This window comes from Oncorhynchus keta, chromosome 17 (genome assembly GCF_023373465.1).
Source record: "Oncorhynchus keta strain PuntledgeMale-10-30-2019 chromosome 17, Oket_V2, whole genome shotgun sequence".
Lineage (NCBI taxonomy): Eukaryota > Metazoa > Chordata > Actinopteri > Salmoniformes > Salmonidae > Oncorhynchus > Oncorhynchus keta.
Genome location: NC_068437.1, coordinates 33,883,551 through 33,895,771, shown reverse-complemented (window position 1 = coordinate 33,895,771; position 12,221 = coordinate 33,883,551). Strand labels below are relative to the sequence as shown.

The window sequence follows — 12,221 nt, the reverse complement described above, 5'->3', positions numbered from 1 at the left end:
TGCCACACTCCCCGTGTGCCCCTCCCAAAAATTATTTTGGGGCTGCCTCTCGTGCCTGCTTCGATGGTTAGCCTCCTCATATCACCACCGCTCAGCTTTAGCTGCTTCCAGTTCCTCTTTCGGACGGCAATATTCCCCAGCCTGCCTCCAGGGTCCTTTCCCATCCAGGATTTATTCCCAAGTCCATGAATCCTGAACACGCTGCTCCTCCTTACCATGCTGCTTGGTCCGTTTGTGGTGGGAAGTTCTGACACGGCCGTTGAATGAAGAGGACCAAGGTGCAGCGTGGGGAGCGTACATGTTTTCTTAATTAGAAAAAGACGCCAAACAAAACAATAAACACTACAAAACAAACTGTGATGCTTAAGGATAAGTGCCATAAACAAAGTCAACATCCCACAAAGACAGGTGGGAAATAGGGCTACCTAAGTATGGTTCTCAATCAGAGACAACGATAGACAGCTGTCCCTGATTGAGAACCCTACCCGGCCAAAACATAGAAATACAAATAATAGAACATAGAATACCCACCCCAAATTACACCCTGACCAAACCAAATAGAGATAAACAGGATATCTAAGGTCAGTGCGTGACAGTCTCTTAGGGCAAGGGCAGCAGGGTAGCCTAGTGGTTAGAGTGTTGGACTAGTAACCAAAAGGTTGAAAGTTTGAATCCGCTATTTGACAAGATACAAATCTGTTGTTCTGCCCCTGAACGACGCAGTTAACCCACTGTTCCTAGGCTGACTTTGAAAATAAGAATTTGTTCTTAACTGACTTTCCTAGTTAAAAAAAATAAAAAAGGGGCTTGTGCTAATTGACCCTGGGTTTTCGTATTCGGGAATATCTTAGGGCCTTAAAAGTATTGGCATGCAGCGTGTGTTGCTGTGTAACTCGCTGAGTGTGTTGTTGTCCTTCATTAGTACGGCAATAAATAAGCGTGATGTAGCCAAGAGTAGTGAGTAATAAATAGAAGATGGCCCTGCCAGTAAGGTTTAGCTGGCTGATGCCAAAACTCATAACTTTCCATTAGTCCAACTATGAGCAGAGCAACATGAAACAGAGAAGAGCACTATTTCATTCATGGTTTCTGTGGCTTGTATGTCATATAATACATAAAACAGCAGTATGAGGCCCTATTTCTTCACTTGGAGATATTTCATCAATCTCTTTCTGTCGATAGACCATGTCATGTGACGGTAGCCCAAGCGGGCCTGGAAACCTGTTTTATGTCTTCACTGTACTTGCAGACACATTTGTCATCTGATCATGGAGCTTGTCTGAGCTTGGCATGGTTGTTTAGTTTAACCTGGAACTTTATGTGTATGTGAAGAATGCTATTTTTTTTACTATGGATCTGTTTATTTTAACACTCAAAGCTATTACAGTATGTACTACGTATTGTGCCAACAGACTCAATGCAGCTCAATATTCAATGCGGCTTTTTTTTTTATCATAAAAGCCCTCAAATATATGCTTGCCTGTCAAAACGTTTTATGTATTTTGGAAAAAATACATCACATAAAAAAATACATCACATAAATGAAATGCAATGACTTTTATTCAAGACTTTGTGTGGTTCCAACATTCGTCTAGACATTGGGCCATGAAATACCTCTCATAGAACTGTGAAAACTGAACTTAAATTAGTCTTAAATGGGTCAAGTATTAATAACTATTACAGATGGTCACCAGAGAGGCCAAAGTCTAGCCTTTTCGGGTCAATAGGAAAATATGACTAAGTGACACTGATTGTTTCACAATGCTTGACTAGCTAGAACTAGCTTTCATTTAGCAACACCAGGCTTAAATGAATTAAATCTCCTAAGGATCTGACCCTTTTTTTCAATTTCGCCAATAATGACATACCCAAATCTAACTGCCTGTTGCTCAGGACCTGAAGCAAGGATATGCATATGCTTGATACCATTTGAAAGAAAACACTTTGAAGTTTGTGGAAATGTGAAATGACTGTAGGAGAATATAACACATTAGATCTGGTAAAAGATAATAAAAAGCAAAAAAAACATGAGTTTTCTAAATATTTTTTGTTCCATCATCTTTGAAATGCAAGAGAAAGGCCATAATATAATATTGCAGTTTTGGTGCAATTAAAATTTTGTCCACTAGATGACCGCAGTGTGGGTGCAAAGTTTCAGATTGATCCAATAATACTGGACAATATTTTGTATCAAGTCTGCCCAAAGGTGCCGAATTGGTAAATTGATGCATTTTTAAGTACATAACTATAGAGAAAATACAAAAATGATATGGTAATATAACATTTAAATGTACACGCTCCCACAAATGTCATACATGATGGATCATTAGCTTTTACCCTAACTTTCACACATCTAGATGGCTAGGCGGGATGGGTGTGGAGCCGGAGGCAGCAGGGGTTCAAACTGTAGGACCCAGATCTTACATTTGAATATAAAAATGGATTTTATCAAACAAAACTGTGGTACATTTTATCACTGGGACCCTCAGGATTCAAATCAGAGCAAGTTTACTGAATGTAAGTACATTATTTACCTTCAGAGGTGAATGTATCAATTGATCAAAAAAATGTTGTTGTGCACACACCTCAAACAATAGTATGGTATTTTTTCACTGTATTAGCTACTGTAAATTAGACAGTGCAGTTAAATTAACAAGAATTTGAGCTTTCTGATCGTATAAGACATGTCTATGTCCTGGAAAGGTTGCTGTTACTTACACCGTCATGCTAATCACATTAACGAACATTAGCTCAACCGTCCCGGTTTGGGGACACCAGTCCTGTAGAGGTTTTTAACTTCAGTGAACTAACTCGGTCTTGAAGTTCAGAGACAACCCAGGTCAAATACATGTTTGGTCACACCCACCTGAAATCGATGGTGAATGCTTGGTCCACCTGAACAGTCCACTCACAACGAGCGTTGGTGGGGTAACTCTCCAGGACTATGTGGCCCTGATGTTTACGGATCACTCCTCCACACTCTGTAAACAGGAAAAGAACCACTCAGAGCTCACACTTTACATAATTATGCAATGCAATAGGCTTTTCATTTCTTGATGTAATTATATGTTACTGTAAAACAGCATACTAGTTGATCATTTTAATCATAATTTGGCCAGTTTCTAGTCATTATAAGTAAATCAATGTGTTGTGTAGCTCATACAGTGCCTTCAGAAAGTATTCACAACCCTTGACTTTTTCCACATTTGTGACTCATTTCAGTGAACTAGGTGTATGTCGCGCCTCACTACTTCACAGGAGAGGCATTTGAATATAAACTTTTTTAGAGTATGATAGCTAAGGGTATGAAGGAAATTCTGCCGTTTAATTGCAAATACGCAGAGTGAGTTGAAAAGAGAACACAGAGAAGGCTGTTGTCTAAAACACCTGGCTCCGGATTACATCTTCAAACTAAGGGCAACCATGGCATTCGTGACAGAGAGGGAGAAGGGTCCATCCATATATATGATTAAGATAGTCTAGCTAGCTACATTTTCAGATATTATATGTTTCTAATTTTGTCAGAAAGTCATTTTAATTTGAAGTTAAAAACCTACTGTTAGATAGCTAGCTGGCTAGCTAATGTTAGCTGGCTGGCTCATTAGCTAATGTTACGTGTATGATCTGTCTATTATTTGTATCCCAGAGCCATTTGCATTGCTAGTTATAGCGTAATGTTAACTAGCTAGCCAAAATTGAACCTGAATGGTTAGAAACCTGAAGATTCATAGAGGGTAGTAACGTTATGAGTTGGGATTATGGTTAATTATTTAGCTAGCTAGCTACATGTTTAAACAAAATACTCCTAATAAGCAAGTAACAATTTCACTACATTTTATGTAACCTGTGCATGTGACAAATCAACTTAGATTTTATTTGATATAGTATGTGTTTACCAGAAACGGTAATGTGAAGAATGTGACCTGCACCAAAGTCAAATTAGAATACAACGTTAGGTCAATGAGACAGTGTCCAAGTTCTAAAATTCTCCTGAAGAAAGCCCTGCTTTTGTTTCGTCACACTCACACCCGTAAGCTTTCTGTAATTGGCTCGCCATTAACTTGTATATAATAATTTTGTGGTGAGTTTATTTTCTGTAATAATGAAGACAAATGAGCTAAAGTGAAGACGTTGTCAGCTATATGGCATGGTCATTATTGGAGCTGGCTAGCCAGCTAACTTAAAATTAGCTAGCTGGCTAACAAGCTAAAAACAAACCAAAACAGTGTTTAGAAAAGTTGCTTTTAGTTGCCTGGTTTGCTAGATTGACATACACTAAATACATATTTTAAATGGGTGTATTTATTGGTGTTAAAATACACTACAGTAGTTATGCTATTTTGTACCATCAGGCTGCTGATGTCATGCAGCCTGTAGTTTTTGTGTTTATACTTTTTCAAATTGACAAACGACAAGTTTGATGTCGGACGACAATAGCATGTTCATGATTTCACTGCAACAACTTTCAATAGACATAGTATAAACCGGCCTTTAGTCTTGAAATCTTTGGTTGTTCAGTACTTGGCCTCATATGTGAATCCTTAAAGAGATGGGTGGGACTAAGGCTTAAGAGGGTGTGAACAATGCTGAATGGGTGTAGACACAGGAGAGCTCTCCAGTAGGTTTACCAAAACATTCAAGTAAGGTTACAAATGTATCAACTTTCAAAGAATAATTACTTTTCCATTGTTCCTCAACTGTAGTGTATGATATAACATTGTCTAGTTCTGAGTCTCTACTTTTATCCAATGTAAGAAACACAGTTTCAAATTTGCGACATAAGACCGAATCGAGCAGGTCGGTCACATTTTAAGTATTCAACCCTTTTGTTACGGCAAGCTTAAATAAGTTCAGGAGTAAAGTAACAAGTCACATAATACGTTGTATGGACTCACTCTGTGTGCAATAATAGTGTTTTAACATGATTTGTAAAGGACTACCCTATCTCTGTACCCAAAACATCCAATTATTTGTAACTTCCCTCAGTCAAGCAGTGTATTTCACGACAAAGAGCAGGGCGGTATTACAAGGCCTCACAAATAAAGGCACCTATTGGTAGATGGGTAAAAATAAAATAAAGGAGACACTGAATATCCCTTTGAGCATGGTGAAGGTATTAATTACATTTTGGATGGTGTATCAATATACACAGTTACTGCAAAGATACAGGCGCCCTTCCTAACTAAGTTGCCAGTGGGAAAGGAAACCGCTCAGGCATTTCACCATGAGGCCAATGGTGATATTAAAACAGTTCGAGTTTAATGGCTGTGATCGGAGAAAACTGAGGATGGATCCAAAACATTGTAATTACTCCGCAATCCTAACATAAATGACAGAGTGGAAAGAAGGAAGCCTGTGCACAATAAAAATATTCCAAAACATGCATCCTGTTTGCAATAAGGCACTAAAGTAATACTGAATACAAGGTGTTATGTTTTGGGCAAATCCAACACATGACTGAGTATGTGTTTTCACGCATGGTGGTGGCTGCATCATATTATGGGTGTGCTTGTCATTGGCAAGGCCTATGTAGTTTAGTTTTGGGTAAAAATAAACAGAATAGAGCTAAGCACAGATAAGATCCAAGAGGAAAACCTGGTTCAGTCTGCTTTCCACCTTTTCACCTTACCACCTTGGTTCAGTCTGCAAATCCCTTAGAGATTTACCCAGAAAGACTTACAGCTGTAATCGATGCCAAAGGTGATTCTAACATGTATTGACGCAGGGGGTTGAATACTTACAGTATCTAATCAATATATTTTAGTGTAAAAAAATATACAGTTGTTGTCGGAAGTTTACATAAACTTGGGTTGGAGTCATTAAAACTTGTTTTTCAAGCACTCCACAAATTACTTGTCCTAACTGATTTGCCAAGACTATAACATCTACTTTCTGCATGACACAAGTAATTTTTCCAACAATTGTTTACAGAGATGATTTAACTTATAATTCACTGTATCACAATTCCAGTGGGTCAGAAGTTTACATACACTAAGTTGACTGTGCCTTTAAACAGCTTGGAAAATTCCAGAAAATATCGACATAACCTGAAAGGCCGCTCATGCAAGGAAGAAGCCACTGCTCCAAAACACCCATTAAAAAGCCAGACTACAGTTTGCAACTGCACATGGGGATGAAGATCATACTTTTGGAGAAATGTCCTCTGGTCTGATGAAACAAAAATAGAACTGTTTGGCCATAATGACCATCGTTATGTTTGGAGGAAAAAGGGGGGTGCTTGCAAGCCGAAGAACACCATCCCAACCGTGAAGCACAGAGGTGGCAGCATCATGTTTTGGGGGTGCTTTGCTGCAGGAGGGACTGGTGCACTTCACAAAATAGATGGCATCATGAGGTAGGAAAATTCTGTGGATATATTAAAGAAACATTTCAAGACATCAGTCAGGAAGTTAATGCTTGGTCGCAAATGGGTCTTCCAAATGGACAAGCATACTTCCAAAGTTGTGGAAAAATGGCTTTAAGGACAACAATGTGTATACAGTATATATAATTTATTCCATTCGATCGTTTATATTAAATAAATAAAATTAAATCAATTTTAGTCCGACAAAGCAATGGGTGTGAACACCTTCTGAAGGCACTGATCTACAGTACACACAAAACCCCATAATGTCAAAATTTGAATTATGTTTTTAGAAATGTTTACAAATTACACTATGTTATTGCATTCTAGAGTTGAGGTATTGCATGTTGGTTATTAGTTACATAGTAAGAAAATGGTATACACTCATAGAAAAAAGGGTTCCAAAAGGGTTCTTCGGCTGTCCCCATAGGAGAACCATTTTTGGTTCCAGGTAGAACACTTTTGGGTTCAATGTAGAACCCTCTGTATAAAGGGTTCTCCTATGGGCTCAGCCTAAGAACCGTTTAGTTTCTAGATAGCACATAAAAAATACATGAAAAAAAGAATACATTTCCAGTGGGAGACAAATTAAAACTGCAGGCTGGAAAAAATATACAAAATAGGCAGAAACCACAGGCCTGCGGCCCAGAGCCGCAAATACATGCCAAGTTTCTGCTGTTGATGAAAAGTCTTTCTACCTGTGCCTCACAGCACATTTTGTTATTTGCATATTGTTAAAGCTATACTCCAGACATGACATATCAAATGGTATTGTGAGATTCCAGGATGTTGATTAACAGTGTCTTGACTTGTTGTTTCAGCTCATTGAATGATAAAACCCTGAGGCATTTAGCTTTCATCCACCAAACATACGGTTGTGCCAGACGTCTCTCCTATAGTACACTGAACAAAAATAAACACAAAGTGGAAGGTCACAGAAATGTTCCATTCGCATAAAAAGCTTATTTTTCTAATATTTTGTGCACACATTTGCTTACATCCATGTTAGTGAGCATTTCTCCTTTGCCAAGATAATCCATCCATCTGACAGTTGTGGCATATCAAGAAGATGATTAAACAGCACGATCATTACACAGGTGAACATTGTGTAATGATCAACACAATGCTACAGATGTCACATGTTTTGAGGGAGTGTGAAATTGGCATGCTGACTGCAGGAATGTCCACCAAAGCTGTTGCCAGAGAATATAATGTACATTTCTCTACCATAAGCAGCCTCCAATGTTGTTTTAGAGAAATTGGCAGTACGTCCAACCGGCCTCACAACCACAGACCAAGTGTATGGCGTCATGTGGGCGAGTGCCTTGCTGATTTCAACATTGTGACTAGAGTGCCCCATGGTGGCGGTGGGGTTATGGTATGGGCAGGAATAAACTACAGACAACGAACAAAATGGCATTTTATCGTTTGCAATTTGAATGCACAGAGATAACGAAACAAGATCCCAAGGCCCATTGTTATGCCATTCATCCGCCTCATGTTTCAGCATGATAATGCATGGCCCCACGTTGCAAGGATTTGTATACAATTCCTGCAATTCCAATTGTTCCATGGCCTGCATACTCAGTAGAACTGTCACCTTTTGAGCATGTTTGGGATGCTCTGGATTGACGTGTGTGTCAGTGTGTTCCAGTTCCCGGCAATAACCAGTTACTTCACACAGCCATTGAAGAAGAGTTGGACTACATCCCACAGTCCACAATCAACAGCCTGATCCACTACGAGAAGGAGATGTGTCACGCTGCATGAGGCAAATGGAGTCACACCAGATGCTGACTGTTTTTCTGATCCACACTTCTACCTCTTTTTTTAATGATCTGTGAACAACAAATTCAAATTCATATCTGTATTCCTATTCATATGAAATCCATAGATTAGGGCCTAATGAATGTATTTCAATTGACATATTTCTTATATGAACTATAATTCAGTAGAATCTTAGAAATTGTTGCATGTTGCATTTCTATTTTTGTTCAGTTTAACTGGGTTGAAGGTAGAAGGTATGTGCCTATAGGCATGGAAGGGAAGCTAGTAGAAGTTGCCTATAACCCTGATACAGGGTCAAATATAATTTAATCCCCCTAATGGTTTTTGTTTGAACTGGGGGAATAAGGTAAACTGATCCTAGATCTGTGGTTAAGGGTGAGTTTTACCCGTAACAATGCTGGGAGGTAATGTGGGTAGAGGTATATGGAAGAAGGAGTGAACTCACTCAAGCAGTCACCGCCTGACCAGCCGGGTCGACACTCAGCACAGTACTTCCCCTTGACGAAGAAATCATCTCTGGGCCCCCACGTCCCATTGTTACACCGCTTACAGTTCTCAAATATGCTGCAACCTAAGACAGAGAGAGGAGAGAAAAGAAAAGAAACAGGGTGAATGTGAGGAGAAAGAGACAAAGAGTGAGAGGTTATATAGTGCTGATTGAACACTAAAACATCTAAAACCTCTTCACCATAAGGGTGATGCATTCAGTCACAGACTTGGTTTGACCGTTCCCAATGACTGTTCGGGTTACAATCAGCCACATACCTCTACTCTACTCCACTCAGTGACTGTTTGCTTTTTAGCTCAGTCCTGCTAAACTCATCAGGCTCATCATCTACTGTACCAGGGTAACTAAACAACAAAAACACATGTGTTCTTCCTGAAATAGAAATGTCCAGAAAACCCCCAGAAGGACTGAGTTTTAGATGTATTTTCACTTTGGGGGTTCTGTGGTGCTCTGCAGTGCAGACATCCTGAGGACAGACAGGCTGGGAGTCAGGGATATGGGTGTCAGGGATATGGGTGTCAGGGATATGGGTGTCAGGGATGCAGCAGCAGGACATGTAAACATCAACAGGTATCAGTGTAAACATCACATGACTTTACCATGTCTCCTCCTCCATACAGTATCCTCAGAGTGGAAAGGGATGCGCGTGCATGTGTATGTGTCAATAATGTGTGGGTGTCTGGCCAATAGTTCAGGCCGAGGAGTACATGTGGTCCTTCTGTGGCTCAGTTGGTAGAGCATGGCGCTTGTAACGCCAGGGTAGTGGGTTCGATTCCCGGGACCACCCATACGTCGGATGTATGCACACATGACTATAAGTCGCTTTGGATAAAAGCGTCAGCTAAATGGCATATATTATTACATGTGATTTGAAGATGAAGCAGATTAAGAATATACGTTGATAAAGAGAAAGTATTAGCATATTCCCATAGGTCAATAATTCATGCAACAACTTGTGGTGAAATATTATATATCTACTCATTGTACTTTTTCAGCAATACGTTTTCACTTAGGTTATTTCTGCTGTATTAACCTTGTTATTTCCAACAGACCTCCCACACAGAGTAAATACACAACAGGAGAGCAAACATAGAGGTGTGAAGGAAAATGTTATGGTTGTGCTTTTCTAATAACCAATTAGACTGGGTTGCATGCAACTGACTTATTGATCGTGCCTGGGAGGAATCCTCTCAATTAGTACAATCAATTGGTCAGTACGCCCAGAACATTGTTTTGAGAACCAAAAGGGGTGTCTCAGTTTCAAGGTCTCAGCTTGGAGAGAAGAAGCCTTTTGAGCAGTGCATAATTTGTAAATCAGAAGGTGCCGGAACAAAAGTGAGTGCTAAAGGAGGGTGACCTGGGAACTTCTGAGGTATCAGAAAGCATAAGAAAAGAAATCACCTTTATTATATAGCATTGCATGCATATCATTGCATTTGCGGTAGTGGCATAGAGCAGTACAGTAGAGGCACTTAGAAGTTGCACACATGGGGAAAAATGTTAGTAGCCTATGGTCCAGGAAATTGTTGGCCTTTTAAAAATGTTACTTTAGACTTTGGCAGAATCTTTTTTAATACTTCACAAATGATGGAAATGGCACTGAAAATCTCAGAATCTGAGATCAATAAAAACGACCTTGTCTTGAATCCATCAATAGCCTAAGTGTGTGGAGACATTATATTGTAGGCTACAATATGAGGATGAAATTATAGTCCTGAAAATGCTTTCCAGTTTCACTGGCAATTGTTGATGCGCTCGTGCCAAAAGCCTACCCCCTCTCTTTTGTAAAACAATATTTGGAAGTTGATCAAATATTTCGGTATCCTTCCAGTAGTCTTCTCTTTTCAGCAGAAGTCATTGCTTTCGAACCTGTGATTTCCCTCGACTGTATTTGAAATATTGCGAAAGGCCTGTTTTGTCTGCGTGCTGTATTTTCACTGACAGATTTGCAGTATGTTTCCGACAAAGGCTATTTTTTAAAAGAAGATGTTGATCCTCTGTGGCTAAATTACAGTGATTCCCATGGTGTAGTAGGCTATTCTGAATGATTTCATTCTGAACAGACAGCAATTCTGAACAGACAGCAATACTTCTATAACTTTGGCAAATGTATTTGAATTTAACAGGGGGTGCTGCAGTTCCTCCAGAACCTTTCGCGCAGCTTTGGTTCTATAAGGAAATAAATGATGAAGTGCAACACGCTGGAGAGATGAGAGTTGCAGGCAATGTTTCGCAAACTATAAACCCGGGCCGGCTCAACCCAAATCAACTCATAGAATATTAGGCCCAGGCTGAAAATCTTCTTCACATGACATTTTCTTTTGTGGGGGCAGGAGAATTAACGAAGAGGCACCAAAACTTGAACTTTGGTCTTGTACATTGCAAAAAGTGATAGTAATGTTTCATGCCACAAGTGGTACCGGATCCCGCCAATTAGGTTCCGGAATAAAACAGTCCAAAATGAACAGGTGCCGGATCTTGTTCCGGCAGTATCTGACTCAAATTAAGCACTGCTCATGAGGTATTGGTCGGTCACATGCATGAACCAAATGTTAATGATTAACTCATGATGAATAATGAATAATGTATCTGACCATGTTGTTGTCAATACAATTGAGTACACAGCATGCAGGAATGCATTCAACCAGTCCTCCATGGGTTTACCAGATAAAAAAAACTCAATGGATAGACATCCCAGGTTTTGAGCCAGCATGGTGGTGTGTTGGACATGTTTACCTGGGTGAATGATGCAGGGGTCACACTCGTTGAGGGCGTTGCGGCAGCAAGGCACAGCGTAGCCAACGGGGGTGCCTTGGAGGGGACACTTACAGCGGATCACGTCGTACTCACAGCAGCCCCGACACATGACGTTCCACTCTGGGCCCGGACACTGGTTATATAGGTACCTGTAGTCTGGGAACCAACCAGTACATCAGGGTCAAACACATAAGTCAGACACTTTCAAATACTTTAAAGTATTAGCTTGGAGTTTTTGGAACTATTCCATTATCCTGGCAGCCTATAGCTGGTATTTATTAAAGTGAGGGTGATGGAGAAGACTGGATCCGGAGTTGTATTTACAAAATTAATTAATAACTTTAAGGGGAAAATCCTATCCATATTTTCCTCCTCTGCCTGTTTTGTTATTTTCTTTTAATTCAGACATCATTAATTTGGTAATAACAGCTAGTTTTCAGTCCCCCACCCCACCCCCCACCCCACTCAGACCACTCCCAGACAGCCCTAGCAAATTCTTGCTTGAGAAATTGCTCTTTGCTAAGAAGATATTTTAGTTTTTTTCCAAACCTTTTAATTGAAAACAATCACAGTAAGAAATGTAATTGTTACCCAGAAATAATGAGGACAATTCTCTCTCTCTCTCTCTCTCTCTCTCTCTCTCTCTCTCTCTCTCTTGCTCTCTGTCTCGCTTGCTCTCTCTCTCGCTCTTCAGGTTTTATTGGCATTGGAAACACATGTTATCATTGCCAAATCAAGTGAAATAAACAATCACAAATTAACAGTTAACATTAAACACACAAAAGTCTCAAAAGAGAAAAACAT

The 12,221-nt window shown here is 39.8% G+C and overlaps 1 protein-coding gene across 3 annotated transcripts in view; it reads right to left on the bottom strand.

The window, feature by feature from the left end:
- LOC118396065 (inactive serine protease PAMR1-like) overlaps positions 1–12,221 on the bottom strand; it is a 54,334-nt gene that overhangs the window by 28,548 nt on the left and 13,565 nt on the right. For all 3 annotated transcript variants that reach the window (XM_052465965.1, XM_052465967.1, XM_052465966.1), the window contains exons 2-4: positions 11,397–11,573; positions 8,598–8,723; positions 2,867–2,981 (exon numbers count right to left, since the gene is read on the bottom strand). In XM_052465965.1, the coding sequence (XP_052321925.1) occupies positions 2,867–2,981; positions 8,598–8,723; positions 11,397–11,573 (418 nt within the window). The remainder of the gene's footprint in view (positions 1–2,866; positions 2,982–8,597; positions 8,724–11,396; positions 11,574–12,221) is intronic.